The sequence below is a fragment of the Pteronotus mesoamericanus genome, unplaced genomic scaffold (assembly GCF_021234165.1).
Source record: "Pteronotus mesoamericanus isolate MK-2021 breed Mesoamerican mustached bat unplaced genomic scaffold, CSHL_Meso_final contig_50, whole genome shotgun sequence".
Lineage (NCBI taxonomy): Eukaryota > Metazoa > Chordata > Mammalia > Chiroptera > Mormoopidae > Pteronotus > Pteronotus mesoamericanus.
In genome coordinates this window covers 29,137,449-29,153,517 of record NW_026555186.1, presented here as the reverse complement: position 1 = coordinate 29,153,517, position 16,069 = coordinate 29,137,449, and the positions used below count along the sequence as shown (strand labels likewise).

The following is a 16,069-nucleotide window of genomic DNA, read 5'->3' as shown; positions in this document are numbered from 1 at the left end:
AGAAATGGACATTTTTCTATACTTGCAATATTTCACAAAGTTCACCAAAATAACACCTTCTAAAATTAACAAAAAGTAGAACATGTTTGCTGCAAAATAGTTGGTTATTGTGCAAATTGGTCTCCACTTGCAAACTACCATCCTGTCCTCTGTCTGCCCTGCTCGGTGCCTGGAGGCCCACCTCTGCGTCGGGCACCACCTGCCTCCCTTCTCAGATGGCCTCAGACTGGGTGTCCCCGCGGGGAGGCACTGGAAGGGCAGCGGAGAGCAAGGAGAGAGAGGCGGGCAGGGTTGTTACTCCCCCCCCCCCCTTCCTGCTTCAGTGCCCTGGTCTAGCAATCAGTAAGCAGTGCCTTTCTTATTGCAGCTCCTGCCCAGGGCCCCACAGCCAACAGTACTCTCTCCGCCCCTGGCCCTTTCAGACTGAGGACAGATAGGGCTTCACACAGTCGCCAGTGAGGACACCTCACTGTCCCTTGTCTTTCCTAATCTCTGCTCACACTTCAAGAAGCAGGCTCTCCATTTAAGTATCTTCATTAGGAACACTTGGGGGTGAACTGTTTTCCCAGGGACCCTCACTGATGCAACTTGATAGTTGCAATAAATTCTGAAGTAACATGTAGCAAAACCCTTTGGCACACAACTTCTTTTTGGCATTACCATTACAGTCACTTCTACCTTCTCTGACTATCATACAAAAGAATCTAGAAAAGACGGTGATTTGAAAGTCCCTCCCTGTAAAGCCTAAACCCTACTCATTCCACTGTTATCGGAGAAGGACAGCCTAAGGAGAAACAATGTTTCCTTAGGAACTTTATGTCCATCTACAAAGCAATGATTTTTAATCTAAATAAGCAGCAGGAAGAACTGGAAAAATAGGAAGGACAGTTTTTCACAGACCTTCCCCAAGTCCTTTGGGGCTGGGCCTTCATAGCTTGGCTTGTGTTGTTTGCTGTAGTGCCAATATCCATACCACCAGCTGCATCTGCATTCATATGAGCTTGTAGAAAATGCATTCCAAAACAACTACACATGGATTTTGCATGAACTACCATCTGGGAATTATCTTTACCACTATTCCCTCTAAATTAGCAAAACAAATACCAAAAACCAACACATACTGTGTGACTCATTGTGCCCAAACCAGAAATCCAGCCCCACATTTAATTGCAGTGGTTTCAATGATTTCATATTCATGCTAAGCTCCTGAACCAAATCTAAATCTTAGTTCCCAACCTGTAAAGATGGTGACTTCTCAGTTATTGGGAGAGCTAAATCACATATGCTTAGGAGTGCCTCCTGTGGCAGCAAAAGAAAGTGTCACTTAAGAATCCTTGAAACTTCAAGTCTCTTGCCTTTCTTCCACATCATACCCATCACCTCTCTTAGCCCTGCAACTCTTCTTTATTGCACAGGCTGGGGACCATCACAGCGTGATCCTAGAGCTCGGGGATAGGTGCAAGGGTGTATACACGAATGTAAAGCCCAGTGTGGGGGTTACGCCTATGCTCTGCCTTCCTGAGCTAAAAGGCTGCAGGCACACACACAAATCTTGAGGAACACTAATGTGGTTCCCCTAGAGCACCCTGAAAATTGACCACAGCGCTGAGACCAAAATTCATGCCAGATTTCACCTAGGTATCTGATTTAATTCTTAAAAACAACTCTGAATTTGCCATCAGGAAAGTGTAAATCAAAACCACAGTAAGACCCCACCTCTCATACACTTGAATGGCTATCATAAAAAAAGACAGATAATAACAAGTGTTGGTGAGTATGTAGGGAAATAGAGACCCTCATGCATGCTACTGGAAATGAAAAATGGCGCAGCTGCATTGGGAAATAGTTTGGTGATTCCGGAAAAAGTTACACACACAGTTACCATACAGCAGCTCTACCCCTAGGTATACACCCTTAAAAAATGAAAGTATATGTCCACACAAAAACTCATACAACAATGTTCAGAGCAGCATTATTCATATTAGCCAAAAATGGAAACAACCAAAATGTCCATCAATGGATAAATCAATAAACAAAGAGTAGCATATCCATACAATAGAATATTATTTGGCAATAAGAGGGATAAAATACCACATGGTTCCATGAACCATGAAAACATTGAGCCAAGTGAAAGAAGCCAGACACAAAAGGCCACATATTATTTGAGTCCATTTATATGAAATGCTCATAATAAGCAAATCTATAGAGACAGAAAGTAGGTTAATAGTTACCAAGGGGTGGGAAAAGGAGGAATTGGGACTGAACGTCAGCAAGCATAGAGTTTCTTTTGGGGTTGATAGAAATATTCTAGAATTAGACAGTTGGTAATAGTTGTACAACATAATGAGTATGCTAAAAATCACTGAATTGTACAATTTAAAAATGGCAAACTTTATGTTATGTGAATTATATCCCAATTAAATAAAAACCCAACAACATGACACTCCGTAGTTAGTGTTCCACAGCATTACTTGCACTTAGATTATTAACAGGACTGGACAGGGGCTCCCCGCCTGTGGTCTAAGCTCAATAAAATTTTCACCCTAACCTTTATTAAACTCTTTGCAAGGGAAATGAGTTCTGTTTGTGATTCTATCTCCGATCACTGAGACAAAGGGTTTGACTAGAAAGTAAATTTACATAGTTACATTGATTAAACTGGAAACATCAACATTATAAAGAATATCTGAGGTCAGCTCTCCTGCAGCCAGTCACTAAAGTTACAAACCTGCATACACATGTAACAGATCTCTTCCTTCCACCTTCCCATCCCTCTTCCTCTTTCCTTTCTCCAGGTCCCCAACAAGGATGTGCTATTAAAACTAAGCCAAAACCAGGGCATCATTCCAGACTCTTCCATCTCCCACATCTGCCTCATCCAAACATCAAATAACATCCCTATTTAAAAAATAAAAATGTATTCCCTCCTCTCTATTGCCTCATAAAATGTGACAGAACCAGACATTAAGTGCCTCCTGGTGGAGGTACACAACACTACCTATAAGGTAGTCTTGCCAAAATAAACAGGCCTGAATCCAACCAATATACTTCTAGATCTAGCTAACAATATACAGGAAATACAGGGCCAGAAAAATGTGGTGAATGATACCACAGGAATGGAATCAGCAAAATCTAGAATGTGGGAACGTCTGCTGGACGCGTAACCCAGTTGTTTTTTCTTTTTTGATCCTTACCTAGGGGCAATTTTTCATTGCTTGGGTGAGAGAGAAAGAGAGAGAGAAGAGGAAGGAGGAGAAGGAGGAGGAGGAGGAGGAGGGAAGGAAGGAAGGAAGGAAAAAGAGAAGAAGAAGCAAACATTAATTGGTTGCCTGCAACCTGGATATGTCCCCGACCAGGAATTGAACCCACAACTTTTTAGTTATGGGACGATGCTCCAACCAATTGAACCGCACTGGCCAGGGCTAACCCAGGTTCTTCAACAAACAAATTATGAGAGAAAAAGAGAGAAAGGGGAATGTATAGAATAAAAGGTACTTGAGAAACATATCAACCAGTTATAACAGGTGGACCTTATTCCAAAGATGATTCATATAACATATTTTTAAACAAAGACATTTATGAGATAATTAGGGAAATTTGAACATTGTCTTGGTATTTGATGGCATAGTATTAAGAAATTATTTTAATATTTAGGAACACTGATTGTGTTGTATTTTGTTAAAACAGTCCTTATCTCTTATAGTTACATGCTGAAATAATTACAGCTGAAAAAATAAAATGTTTTAGATTTGCTCTAAAGCAATCCCATAGTAGGGAAGAGAGTGGGTGTTGGAGAGGAAAGAAGAGCCTTAACTTTACAACTGTGAGGCCAGGTGGTAGGTACATGATGTTTTATTATACTATTCTCTTTACATCTGAGTTTTTCATTAATAAAAAAATGTTAAAGGATGAGCCTTCAAAAATCGGCTTGTATATTATCAATAGTAGACAAAGCTTTTTGAGAGTTATGTTCAAAGCTGACAATGTCACATATATTAATTATAACAGCCTCACAACAACTCTGAAATAGGTACTTTTACTAATCCTCTTAGACAGAGGAAGGAGTTGAATTTAAAGACGTTATGTCAGAAAACTAAGAGATTGTAACCTAGTTCTCTCTAACCTCAGACCCCAAATGTTCAGTGAGAAAAACAGAAACCACTCTGCATATATTAAGTAGGATGGATCAATGTAGAGAACTGTTTACCAGGTGTTGAAAGGCATGAATGAGCAAAAAGGAGATGGGGGTGAGCTGGAGAAACTGAGGAGACGGGAGGGTAACATCCAGGGATCCGAAACTATGAGCCCCGGGCTGGCACCCACAAGCCCACACTCATCAGCTGAGGGGCTGCCCCCGCCCCCGTTAAACTTGTACCACTGCCACTTAGCAGAAGCCACTGCTCTTGTCTCATCCTTTCTCCGACATCCCAATTTCCTACCAGTATCTCCTACTTGCAGAATCTAAGAGGGGACCAGCTGGCGAAGGAAATCTAAAAGATGCAGTTTGTAGACTTCTAGCCTCACATAATACAAAGGAGAACATGGAAAAGCAGGAATGGAGCTGAGAACCAAGAGACAAAGCACCAGCACAACTACTTCGCTACACTTCTTGTCAAGTTACAGTGTCGGATTCTAATTGCATAACCTATCACTTTTATATGAAGTTTCATTCTCTTCCTCCCTTCTCCCGGTAGAATGGCTGCTATGTGACCATTCAGCATGGAAATGTGCAAGTCCATATTGTGATGCCTTGTATGTGTAAAGTACATTCCAGACATCAAAGACTCAGTTTCATACAAGTGCATGTGCACGCACGCCCACTCATGAGCACCTAGCAGGTTCACAGGGACTGTACATTTGCTGTACTTGCATCAATCCTTTTGATATCACATTCTTTCCACCTTATGAAGAGAAGTCACGCAGCCTTTCCAGGGTTACAAAGCTTGTGTAAGGCAGAGCTGGAACTCAAACTCTAGCCGATGAGTATCTTTCCTTTAGACAAGGCTGTTTTTCTGTAGCCACAAAAATTATAGGGAAAGAACTACAGCGAGGTTTGGTGGGACTGGTGATGAGGACAGGACATCGTGGACACCATTCACTCACAGAGCTGCCAGCAGCCAGACCCAACTCAACTGCATGTAGCAACAACAACTAGGAGAGGCAGGGCAGACTTCAAGATGTGCCCCACCTCCAGGTGGTCAGCAAGTCCTCATCTACAAAAAAAGAGAAATGTTTTAGGGTAAGAGAACAATTTAATCAGCTTAGCAGGAACTATTTCTTCAAGAAAAACGCCTCATCGACTTAAGTAAGCTCACTAGCCAAAAATGGGCAATTTGAGCACCCAAAGAATAACAACCACAATGAGTTGATATGTCTCAAGTATACATGTGATCCATAATGATTCTATGCAAGAAAACAGAAACAAGTAAACAAAAATCATTGTTGCCTCAGGAGAATGCTAGGGAATCATCTCATTCTGAACATTGGGAGTAAGAGGAAAGATTCACGCATTTAACCTGCCTTTCCTATGTAAACGGTGTCCCAGGGAAACCAACTAGTTGATGAGAGGAAGTTTTTCTTTACAGACACATCCCAGCTAATAAGTGAAGGAGAAATGACAGAACAAGAATAGTACCATTTATACCCCTAACGATGGCCATAAGCAACGATTGTTAATATTGGTGAGCATCCCAGCAAAGGGAAAACCATACGTTGTATGTTTCCTAATGTGAGAACACAGTATCATCTAAAATATATCCTCACCCCACTCCCACCCCCTAACAACTAGAAGAATCTGAGCAAGCCCCTAAATCTAACTCCAAGTTTTTAGCAAACGCAGAAAGCAGGAAAACATGCGAGGCACACCCCCAGGAATGCAAAAGTACAGACTGGTGTAAAAGCTACAAGGCTACAAGTAACACAGGGTCCTCAATGAACTAACTGCGAGTGAACAGAGAGGCTCATATTGATAAAGAGAGATTTGAAAGACACATCAACCAATCACAGTGAGTGAACCATATCTAGGTACCAATAAACTAAAAAAAAAAAAAAGACAATTAGAAAAAACGTGACTGATATTAAGTACAATTGTTGCTACACATTGAATGTTTGTTACCACCTCTTCCTCCGAATTCATACATTGACTCCTGACCCCCAATGTGATGGTATTGGGAGGTAAGGCCTTTGGGAGGTGACTAGGTCATGAGAGTAGAGCCCTTGGACAAGTGGACAAGTGAGAACACAGTGAAAAGACTGCTGGCTGTGAACGAGAAAGCAGGCCCTGACCAAACACCAAATCTGCCAGCTCCTTGAACTTGGATTTCCCAGCCTCCAGAACTGTGAGAAGTATGTTTCTGTTCTTTATAAGTCACCCAGTCTGTGGTACCCTTGTTATAGCAGCCCATACTAAGATGGTAGTTATTAAATTTTTTGATGTACGACAACTTTACAATTTAAAAACAGAGAACTACGAGAGTTAAAAGATGCCCGCTGAAATATCTGTCAAGCTACCGGAGCTCCCCGCACCCCCATGCTCTCACCACACCAGCTGAGCCCCTCACCTCCTCGGAGCACCAACGATCACTTAGGGTAATTACTCCCTGAGGGAGCTTCACAGGCTCTCCCTCCTCCGCTTCATCACCCTCCAATTAACCCGCTTCTCCCAAAGGACACATGTACAAAAAAAATACTGGTTCTAATTTAATTTTATGTTTCTCTCAAAGCAATATTGTTTCACCATTGTAAATATATTCTAGCTATATAATCAGCTAAATACTTTTTTTGGGCTAACCTGGAAACCCAAATGTCATGTATAACATTGTTTCTTATGAAAATCCTTTCCCAATACCAACTAGATGCCTTACGAAGTATATTTTTGTCACATAAACTGAATACAAAAGCAAGGGTTGCCTTTTACATTAAGTCAAAGCATTTTCTGATTTTTTAAATTCAAAATTTGCATCTTTGATACACAGAAGAGGTTTTAGCCTCTTACCCTGCTTCCTTCTCCCCTTCTGAAAATCTCAACAAACAAAGGGGAGGGGGGAATGTGTCTGCAACACATGTCCCTGTCACTACTATTATGTGAGAATAGTGGGCCCCACTGCCCTGCCCTTAGCAGCTCCTCCAAAAGGATAAAGGTTCCACGATCAGCATCCTAGAGGGCCAGATCATTGCAGAGAAAGGTGCTGAGCTTTGGAAAGCTCACAATAGTTTCTGCATGTGACTGAGTAGATGAACAGAGAAGCTGACCCAGGGACAGGAGAGCCTGTGGGGCGAGGGAGGTCCTGTGGGATAGGGGTCCCAGAATTGGCTCTGCAGACATAGCCTTACGGATTTGGGAGGAGGAAGACAGAGAGCCTCATGCAAACTTGTCTACCTAAGTCTCTGCGCCAGCACCACTTCCCACAACAGGAGTGTGTGTGTGCTCACATGGACGTGGTGCACTCTGGGAAAGTAATATTAATCAGTGCCGGACCAGCCCTTGACAAAGCTGATCTCTTGCTCCTACCTTTATCTGGCCATCACTGGGTTGGGTATAACTCTCTCTTGGGGGAACTGTGGAGGGAAGATATGGCAGACAGAGTTTCTATTAGACTACAGGGGAAAAAAGAAACTTTTACTTCCAACCATGGCTCAGCTTGAAACACTGTTGAATTTTCTGAAGTATCCCTTGGTGAAATGGCTTTTGCTTTACTCACAGTCACCCAGTTGCCAAGCCAAGACTGCCCATCAGTTTCTTAGGCTCAAAAAGAAGATGTCTCATGTGGTCCAAAGATCACTGGAGGGTGAGGTTTGGACCATAAAAGGCACTTGCTTTCTCAAACTGGTTACTTTCCTCTCATTTTGGCCATTGCTCTTGCTTGAAACTCCCTGAGCAAGAAACTGGAGCAGACAAAAGCCTCACCTAACCTACCCAGAACTCATCATTACCTTCCAGGTCCAAAGCTTTGATGTTATTTGTGCATCTGCCAAAAAACAGTTTTTTCTTTTACACATGTTATCCTGTGCAACACATTGCTAAAAAAGTCTTTCATGTGTCTTTCTATAAAAATTCCCAAAACGCAGGGTCTTCTCTCTGTTTTGTGACTGAATTCCTGTAGCTAATCATTACACCTTCCTCTAAGAGAGAAAAAGGCTCTTATATTCACAGTGTATCATTCTCCTAACCATTGACTTCATCTGACAGCACCTGCAAGGCAGCAATATAGAAAAAACAGGGGTTATGCAAAATGGCGTAGAGCCCAATTGTAGACCAAGGCTTCAGGTTACAGGTTGACACCAAAGAAGAATTCCACATGGACCGCCTCCAATTAACACCAAGAGCCCTAAACTTCAAAGCTCTGTGTAGGCCCAACAGTGATGGACCTCCAACTCCATTCTGGGCCTTCGACTGGTGAGATCTTACCTTGTCATCTCCTTTGGAAATACAGCCGATGCAGACCAAGCCTAGGTCTGTGGCAGCAGTTTTCAAAGCGTCCGGATAATACACCTCTTCATAAATCTAGTCAGTCACCTACACTGGCCAAATCTATCCACTTGCAAGTTGAACACATTTCCCAGTAAAAAATAATTACATTTTTCAAGTATATCTAAATAACCTAAATCTCATTTTAACTACCAAACAGAAAATGATGGCAACCACAGGACTATTAGCAGCTAATATTTGCATAATATTTACAATGTGCCCAGTTCTGCGTTCAGTGAAAATAATGGCATGTTTTGGCAAAGCTTTAATTTTGTATGCACTTACATTCTCCCCTCATCTCAAAACCACATTCCAGTTCAAGCTAATAGAAGGGAGACGGTGCATATGTAAGGTGAAAAACCTCACCCGCAAGGCCTTCTGGCCGGCCCCCCACCCCCTGTTTGTCACTGCTCTGCTCCTCCTTAACTCTGCAACTCCAGTGCCGGCCCTGGGCCCTCAGGCCTGTGTGAGCAGCTGCAAAGCTCAATGGATAAGAACCTTGAAGTTGGATTCAGGAAAACTTGTATTCAAATTTCAGCCTTCACCTTGGGCAATTTATTCTACCTCTTGCAGCCTCATTTTCTCATGTGTAAAATGGGAATAATTTGTAGCTCATAGTGTTTTATGTAGATTAGGTGAAACAATGTATATAAAGTGCTCTGCAAATAGCAGAGACTTCAACAACAGGTAATATTAATATATCTTCTCTATATACCTTTTTGCAAAATGTGCAAACCATATACGAATCACCCTGAAACAAGTGATAACCACAAAGTATTCTTTCTTTCACTGATGCATTATCCAAAAGTAAAATTGGTCACCTGATTTTTAAAGCAATCACCTGCTTCTAAACTATTTTTCTGTGCACTGTCCCTAAGGAGGCAGAAAGGAAGGAGTGAAAGAAGCTGATGGTAAAGAGTAAAGCATCAAAATCCTGAGTAAAAGCTGGCTTTTATCGATCAATTAAAGAAGAGAGAAAATGGAGAAGAAACTAACAACAACAAAATCTAAAGTAACCTACATTACAAGTTATATTACAACTTGTTAAAAAGCAGTGTTTTTATTAAAACATAAAAACTACTAAGACTTCCACCATAAGATAAAAGTGGAACTATTTTTCCACTATTTTTTTAAAAGTGAACTCCTGAACACACTTGAATATTTTTAAATGTTTTAAATATATTCTGTAGAGAAAATATCAGCTTATAAACATTTTGAGACTGTAGAGAAAAGGTATAGAGAGCAGCAAAGTACAAATTGAGCAAAAAATGTAATGAGCTGAATAAGCTGGCACCCCACTTAGGGAACTTCCCATTTAGGAAGAGGGCTTTCTCTCCCCACCTCTACCTCTGGGATTTGAGATCATGGGAACAGAAAAATGATAGAAACCTGTCTGTTATAGACTGAATATTTATGTCTCCCAAATTCCTATGTTGCAGCCCTAACCTTTATGGTACCTGGAGGTAAGACCTTTGGGAGGTCATTAGGTTTAGATGAGGTCACGAGGGTGGGGCCCATCGATGGAGTGTCCTTAGGAGAAAGAGAGGCTGGAACTTGCTTATTCTCTGCCATGTAAAAACACAACAAGATGACCATCTGCAAGCCAGAAAGCGTGTACTCACAAGGCACAGAATCTACCAACCCCTTGATCTTGGACTTCTCTGCCTCCAAACCAATCAGGAATAGAGGTCTATTATATAAGTCGCTCTCTTCATGGTATTTTGTTATAGCAGCACAACCTGACTAAGAAAAGTCTAAGCAGAGTCAGGTTGGAAAGTGAACCGAAGAGGAGGATTTGTTTTCAGCAATAACTTAGAGGACTCCAGATAAGATCACTGGACATATTTTTATATCATGAGTCATTAAACAAATAAGAAACATAAACAATAAATTAAGTGACCATTAAAAAATGCCATTATTTTAAACAATCATCAAAACTGTTTATCTCAATTTGCACCTACCAGGGTATATCTAATGATTCTGAACATCTTAAACACTTGTTAGAGAGAGGCTTCTGGAGTATGGTCAGGATACTGTCCATCCTGATCTTGAAAACCTCCACCAGTGGGGTCCCTGCCCTTCTGGCTTCCAGATGTGCTTGGCCAAAGGGAGGTGCCAGCCTGGCTGGAGATGGATGAAAGGGAGGACAACGGAATGGGAAGCATTTACTCTCCTGGCTCCCGCAGCCAGGCCATGGCCTCCGATCACTGCATTCCTTACGACCACAGCTTCTGCAGTCTTCCCTATCCCACTGGGTTGGTTTCTCAGGTTCCCATAACCGTTGCCTCCTGTTACCTTTTCTAGGTTCTCTTTTTATGTCTTACGGTGTTTCATCTGATGATTTTCTTTCATCCTGCTAACACTTCTGAAATAGTCATTAGATTCACTTTCAATTCAACCCTTGTAGATATGACGCTGTCTCCTGTGCAGACACTACCTGATCGGGCATGAGGAAGGCCTGGTTGGGTAGTCTTGCCTCACCTCGGTCACCAGTGTCTCCAGCAGGTCCTGAGCTCTTCACACTCAGGAGAGAACCCCAAACAGAACAAAGTAAATAGCTTCTGTTCCCCAATTACAAGTCTCTATCTCATTCAAAAACAACCACTTTTCCCAAATCCCTGAATTCCAGGTTGTACTTGCCCATCTGGCTCCAAAGTACTCACATGCTCCCTCCAACTCAGCTGGTTTTCCAGACTCTGGACTCTGTCTTCCTACCTGATTCTATAGGGCTCACTCCCTCCTTCCTATTCGGAATGCTGGCTTTAACCTTTCACCAACCCGGTGCTACAAGGTCCACCCTGCCCTTGCAAGCATGTCCTGTCCTGCCTGGGCGCCAGGGTGGGATTTCAGTAGAGGAGTATCACCTCAGAAAAGTTAGCAGCTTGCACTATGTTACTTTCTGTTTTGAGGACTTATTTAACAAAATCAAATGGGAGAATTATCTGGCAGTCCTTAAAAGCTAATGTAACTACTAAAGAAAACAGTGAAAATTTAAGAAAAATTGCTCATTGGCTATAATTACTATGTTGGGAAACAGAGGAGGAACAAAATTGTGATAAAATGAGCTATGGCAGAAAGTAAATATGGGCCTTAGCAAATCAACTTGCAAGACTTACTTGGGCTTACTAAAACCTCATGCTCCCTTTTAAAATGAAAAACAATGGTGAAAAGGTCTATCAAGAACTCCAAGAGTTGCAAACTGAGCACAAGTCTGAACCGTGTCATGTTAGTTCCCATTTTAAGCTCCTCCCTCACCTTGCAAATTCCCATGATGCAAGACACGGCTCCAGCAGGGCAGAAGCACATGAGGGACTGTGATGGCAAAACAAGACATCAGCACCTGCCAACCCCAGGGGATTCTGAGGGGGCGTGGAACCTCAAGAACCCAGAGTGGGCTCCACGGTCCAGCCCTTTCCTCACTTACAGACTCCATCCAGCCATGGCGGCTCAGGGTGTGACTTCATGAATGGAGACAGCAGCTGGCCCACATAAAAGTAAACTAAGGTGAAGGCAGGGTTATAACTAATGCCCTCAATATGTGCAGTATGGTGCCATATACTCCGCTAGAGGTGGTCCCACCTAACTCTTCTGTTAGCATACAGTCAAATTAATGCATTTAAAAGCAGGGGTTTTCAAAGTGTGGTCCCCAGAGCAACAATACTAGCATCTCTTTGGAAGCTTGTTAGAAATCCAAATCCTCAGGCCCCACCGAAGAAACTGGAGCTTGGGGCCAGAATCTGTATTTTAACAAGACTTCCAAATGACTCTCATGTATACCAAGGACTTACAGAGCAAAAATAGCATTTTTCAAAACAATTCTATCCCTTCCCTAAATAAAAATCTCAATTATTTACCAAAGGTCAGAAAAATATCTATTAATTTTCCCTTTATATATAGTTAATTTTGGAAAGCCATGGAACAGATAACATAGAAGTCATTCATCATTGGCTTAGACACACCCTTTGCAAGAACCTCGCTGCCCTCCTCAGGCTTTGCTTACCAAACTTCAGGGATATTCCCTGAAACCCTAGCTTCTACAACAGAGTCTGGGACAAATACATGCTAAATGCATAAAGCACTATGATGAATGGAGGAGAAAGCGGGGATTGGTGGCACTTCCTATCAGCACAAAATCATTTGGAAACTAACAGCCTCCAGTGCCTGACCCACAAACAGTTAACCTACATAGAGATGTAGGGAGGCTGCCATTTGACTGCATGTGCCCATAAAGACTCTACAACTGGCCGCCTAGTCTCTAGTCTTGCATGCCTCTCAGCTGCAACAGCTGGTATGAGAAAAGACTTGTAAGAATCCCCAGATCTTCCCAGAGAGAGGCTCAACCATCTCCTCTGAGGATTTCTGAACAAGAATTACAAAATTGGCACAGTATCAGGAGTGAGCATTCTGCAGGATTCTCCTGTTGGAGTACTATTTGTAAAAAGGCAAACAGGAGGGAGACGAATTGCCAGGAAGTTGCATTTTCACAGCAATTGGGAGACAAATCTAACTTCTTACCAGAAATGGAAACCCATATGATATCACTGTACTGCATATGAATTATTAATGTTTATCATTTTTTTGTGAATTAGGTATTCAGGAAGGTTCCTGTTGACATCATGTTTGACATCATAATGCTTCATCATTCTAAAAGCTTAATGAGATGAATTATTGCTAGAAAAGAGAGAGGGAGAGATCAAGTACACATTTTTTTGGGCTCTGGGGAACACCAGAGACCAAGTAAATAATGAGGACATGGTTTATAATTCATGTACAAAGAGGAAATTTTAAAGAACTATTATAACCCACCACTGTACACAGGAACAAATAGCAAAGAGTTGACTTTTCCACTTGAGCATTTTAGAAAAGGGGAGTACAGGAGGCCATGGCTAGCAACCAGCTCAGACTTTTAAGGTGTAAGAATTCTTAGTCTAAAAAGAAATAAAAGTAAAGATTTTATAAAATTACCTTAACCACAAAAAAAGTATAGAATATGTTGAAGACTGAAAAAAATAATATAACACTGAATCATAAGTCTTAAAAGGATACTTATTAAATATATTAAAGTAATGTTGCAGTAATAATTCTGTCAGATTTGCATAAATAGTCATTCTAGTCTCATATTTAATTTCAAATCTACAGTTTCTGAGATCCACACATGCAAATTAGTGCTGAATCACTAAACCAGCAGTTTCATTCCCAAAATTCCTAGTAATAGCTTGGAATGAATTAAGCTCTTATTTGGAAATCTTGTTGATAAAGCAAAGTGAGTTAAATTCCAATCCAGGTCAAGCCTTTTAACACTTCAGCCAAGTAGCAATGATGTTTACAGAAGTTTATACTAGCTGCTAATAATTTGGAATCACTTTCCATCCAGTTTTTACTCCATTTGGTCTCTAAGTAGCCTCTTGAGGGAAGTATTAAAACACAGGGAATGAATTCATTCATTATTCTTTCTTTCATTGAACAAACATGGAGTAACTAGAGTTGCCAGGTACTAAATTGAGAATCCTGCTACTCTGAAAGGCAAAATACACAATTTCTCTGGAACACCAAAAAAGGCATTGAAGTTCATAAGTTGTCACCATTCTGAACTACTGCTTCACGCCACCAAATTTCCTTTTCAGCAAGACGTTAAAAGGATACTCTTTACTGATAACATCCCAATTTAATTACTTCACCAAATATAAAATTTTATTCCCCTGAGATTTCTCCTAATGCTAACATTATGTGAACCACTGTGTTAAAAACAAACAAACAAACAAACAAACAAAACCCCAACTTGACAAAAGGAAAGCACAGCCTTCAGCACATGCTTCTATAGCGAATGCTCAGTGGGGAGGCTGTACTGCCATGGAGCCAGTCTCTGGCCTTTGAAACTCTATCACAACATAGTTCACATTCAAAAACTAGAAAAGAAAGCTTATACTTGGCAATATAGTAGGTGCTCAAGAAATGGTGGTTTTTATTACAACGATTATATTATCATATTGCATTATATAATTATTACCAGAGAAACTCTGCAACTGTAAATAAGCATCAGTTAAGCTTCGCGGTACAAAATCGGATGCTGCTAAAATAAGTTCACTAAAAGAAGCTTTTGGTCTTCCAGACCGAGGCCAGCACAAGCAGTCCTTCCCATCACCCCTCCACTGAGACTAGGAGTCTCCTCACAAGAGGCCAATTTTTTAACAACTTTTCAAGTATTAAATATACAATCGTGGATCGGTTCCTGGTAATCCACGGATCATGTACAAGCTGTGATTTTTATCTAACATTAAGAATCATGGAGTTGCCTTTTTTTTTTCTCTCTCTGCACAATGGGATGTGCCACTGTCATTCTGTTTGCTATAAAGATAAAAGGCCCAGGGACCAGGTTTACACAGTGAAAATCCTCTTGGATTTAATAGTTAGTATTTTGAGAACATACAGAAGGGCACTATTGTCTTCTGCAATTAAGAAATAGCGAGTGACTGCTTTAATCATTTACAGTTTTCTCCATGTCCTCAGAATTCCACCCTCCTGAAACATGAGCTGTATGTGCAGAATCTTCCTCTTCAGGCCGTTGCACTGCACTGGAAACTAATTCCCCTCCCTTAGCTCCACGGACCCTCCAAACTCAAGGCAGGTTCTCTCAGTTATGTCCAGGCGCAGCCAACCCAACCCCGAGACAAACAACAGGTTCCACTCGGTCTCTCTTCCTCCATTCTCTTCCTCGGTCTCCCCCAAAACACAAACACCCTCATTCACTCGCAAAGCCCCACCGCTTGCTTCAAAGGCTCCGTGTACCTGGGCTGGTTTCCCCAGGAAAACATTTTAATAGGGGTAACTCGAGCATCCTTGCACCAGGTCTGCACCATTCACCTACAAGACACGCAAATCCGCCTGGTGCTCAGATTTCATTCAATCAGACTCGCCAACCCTCCTCTTGCATTAACCAAGTCACAGCCTGCTTCCCCTCAATGGAAACCCGGCCAGCCCACCGGCTTTCCATTGCGCTCCCTTCTCCACCCATATCCCCAGAACCTTCTCCCAGAATCCCTCCGGGGGTCTTTTCTGCTCAGACTTCCTGCGCCCTCATCATCCCCACGAATGAAAAGTAAACTCCTCCTTAGTGACAACCTCCCCAACCCCACCGCATCACGGCCACTCAACTCCGGACGGGGCGGGCATCCCCCCACCACCTTGTGCCGGTGCCTTGCGTTTACCTTGATGTTGGAGTAGTTGGTCTGGGTCTCGGCCTCCGCGCTGCTGCAGCAGTGGCGCCTCCGGCCCCTGCAGGTGGTCGCCGCGGGGGCTACAGAGCTGCTGCTGCTGCTGCTGCCCAGCTCTGCGCGGCGGGCCCTGCGGACCCGAGCGGCGCTGGGGGGTCCGGACGCGCGGCTCGGGGGTATGGCGTCGGCGGCGTCGGTCTGGACGTAGAGGCCGGGCTGGGGGGCTGCGGGGCCCTGCGACACGCTGGTGGTATGGTGGGGCGAGTTGGACTCGTCCGAGTCCCGACAGTAGATCACACCGCTCTGCGAAACGTGGATGCTGGGGGCGCAGCCCATCCCTTGGCCGGGCTCCCCCGCGCGCCCGTCCGCGCCCCCGGCGCCCGGACCCAGC

At 42.6% G+C, this 16,069-nt stretch overlaps 1 protein-coding gene across 1 annotated transcript in view; it reads right to left on the bottom strand.

Moving 5' to 3' along the window:
* PDE8B (phosphodiesterase 8B) overlaps positions 1 to 16,069 on the bottom strand; it is a 185,992-nt gene extending 169,923 nt beyond the window's left edge. Inside the window, exon 1 of the mRNA XM_054578511.1 lies at positions 15,673 to 16,069. Coding sequence (XP_054434486.1) covers positions 15,673 to 16,014 — 342 coding nt within the window. The 5' untranslated portion in view covers positions 16,015 to 16,069. The remainder of the gene's footprint in view (positions 1 to 15,672) is intronic.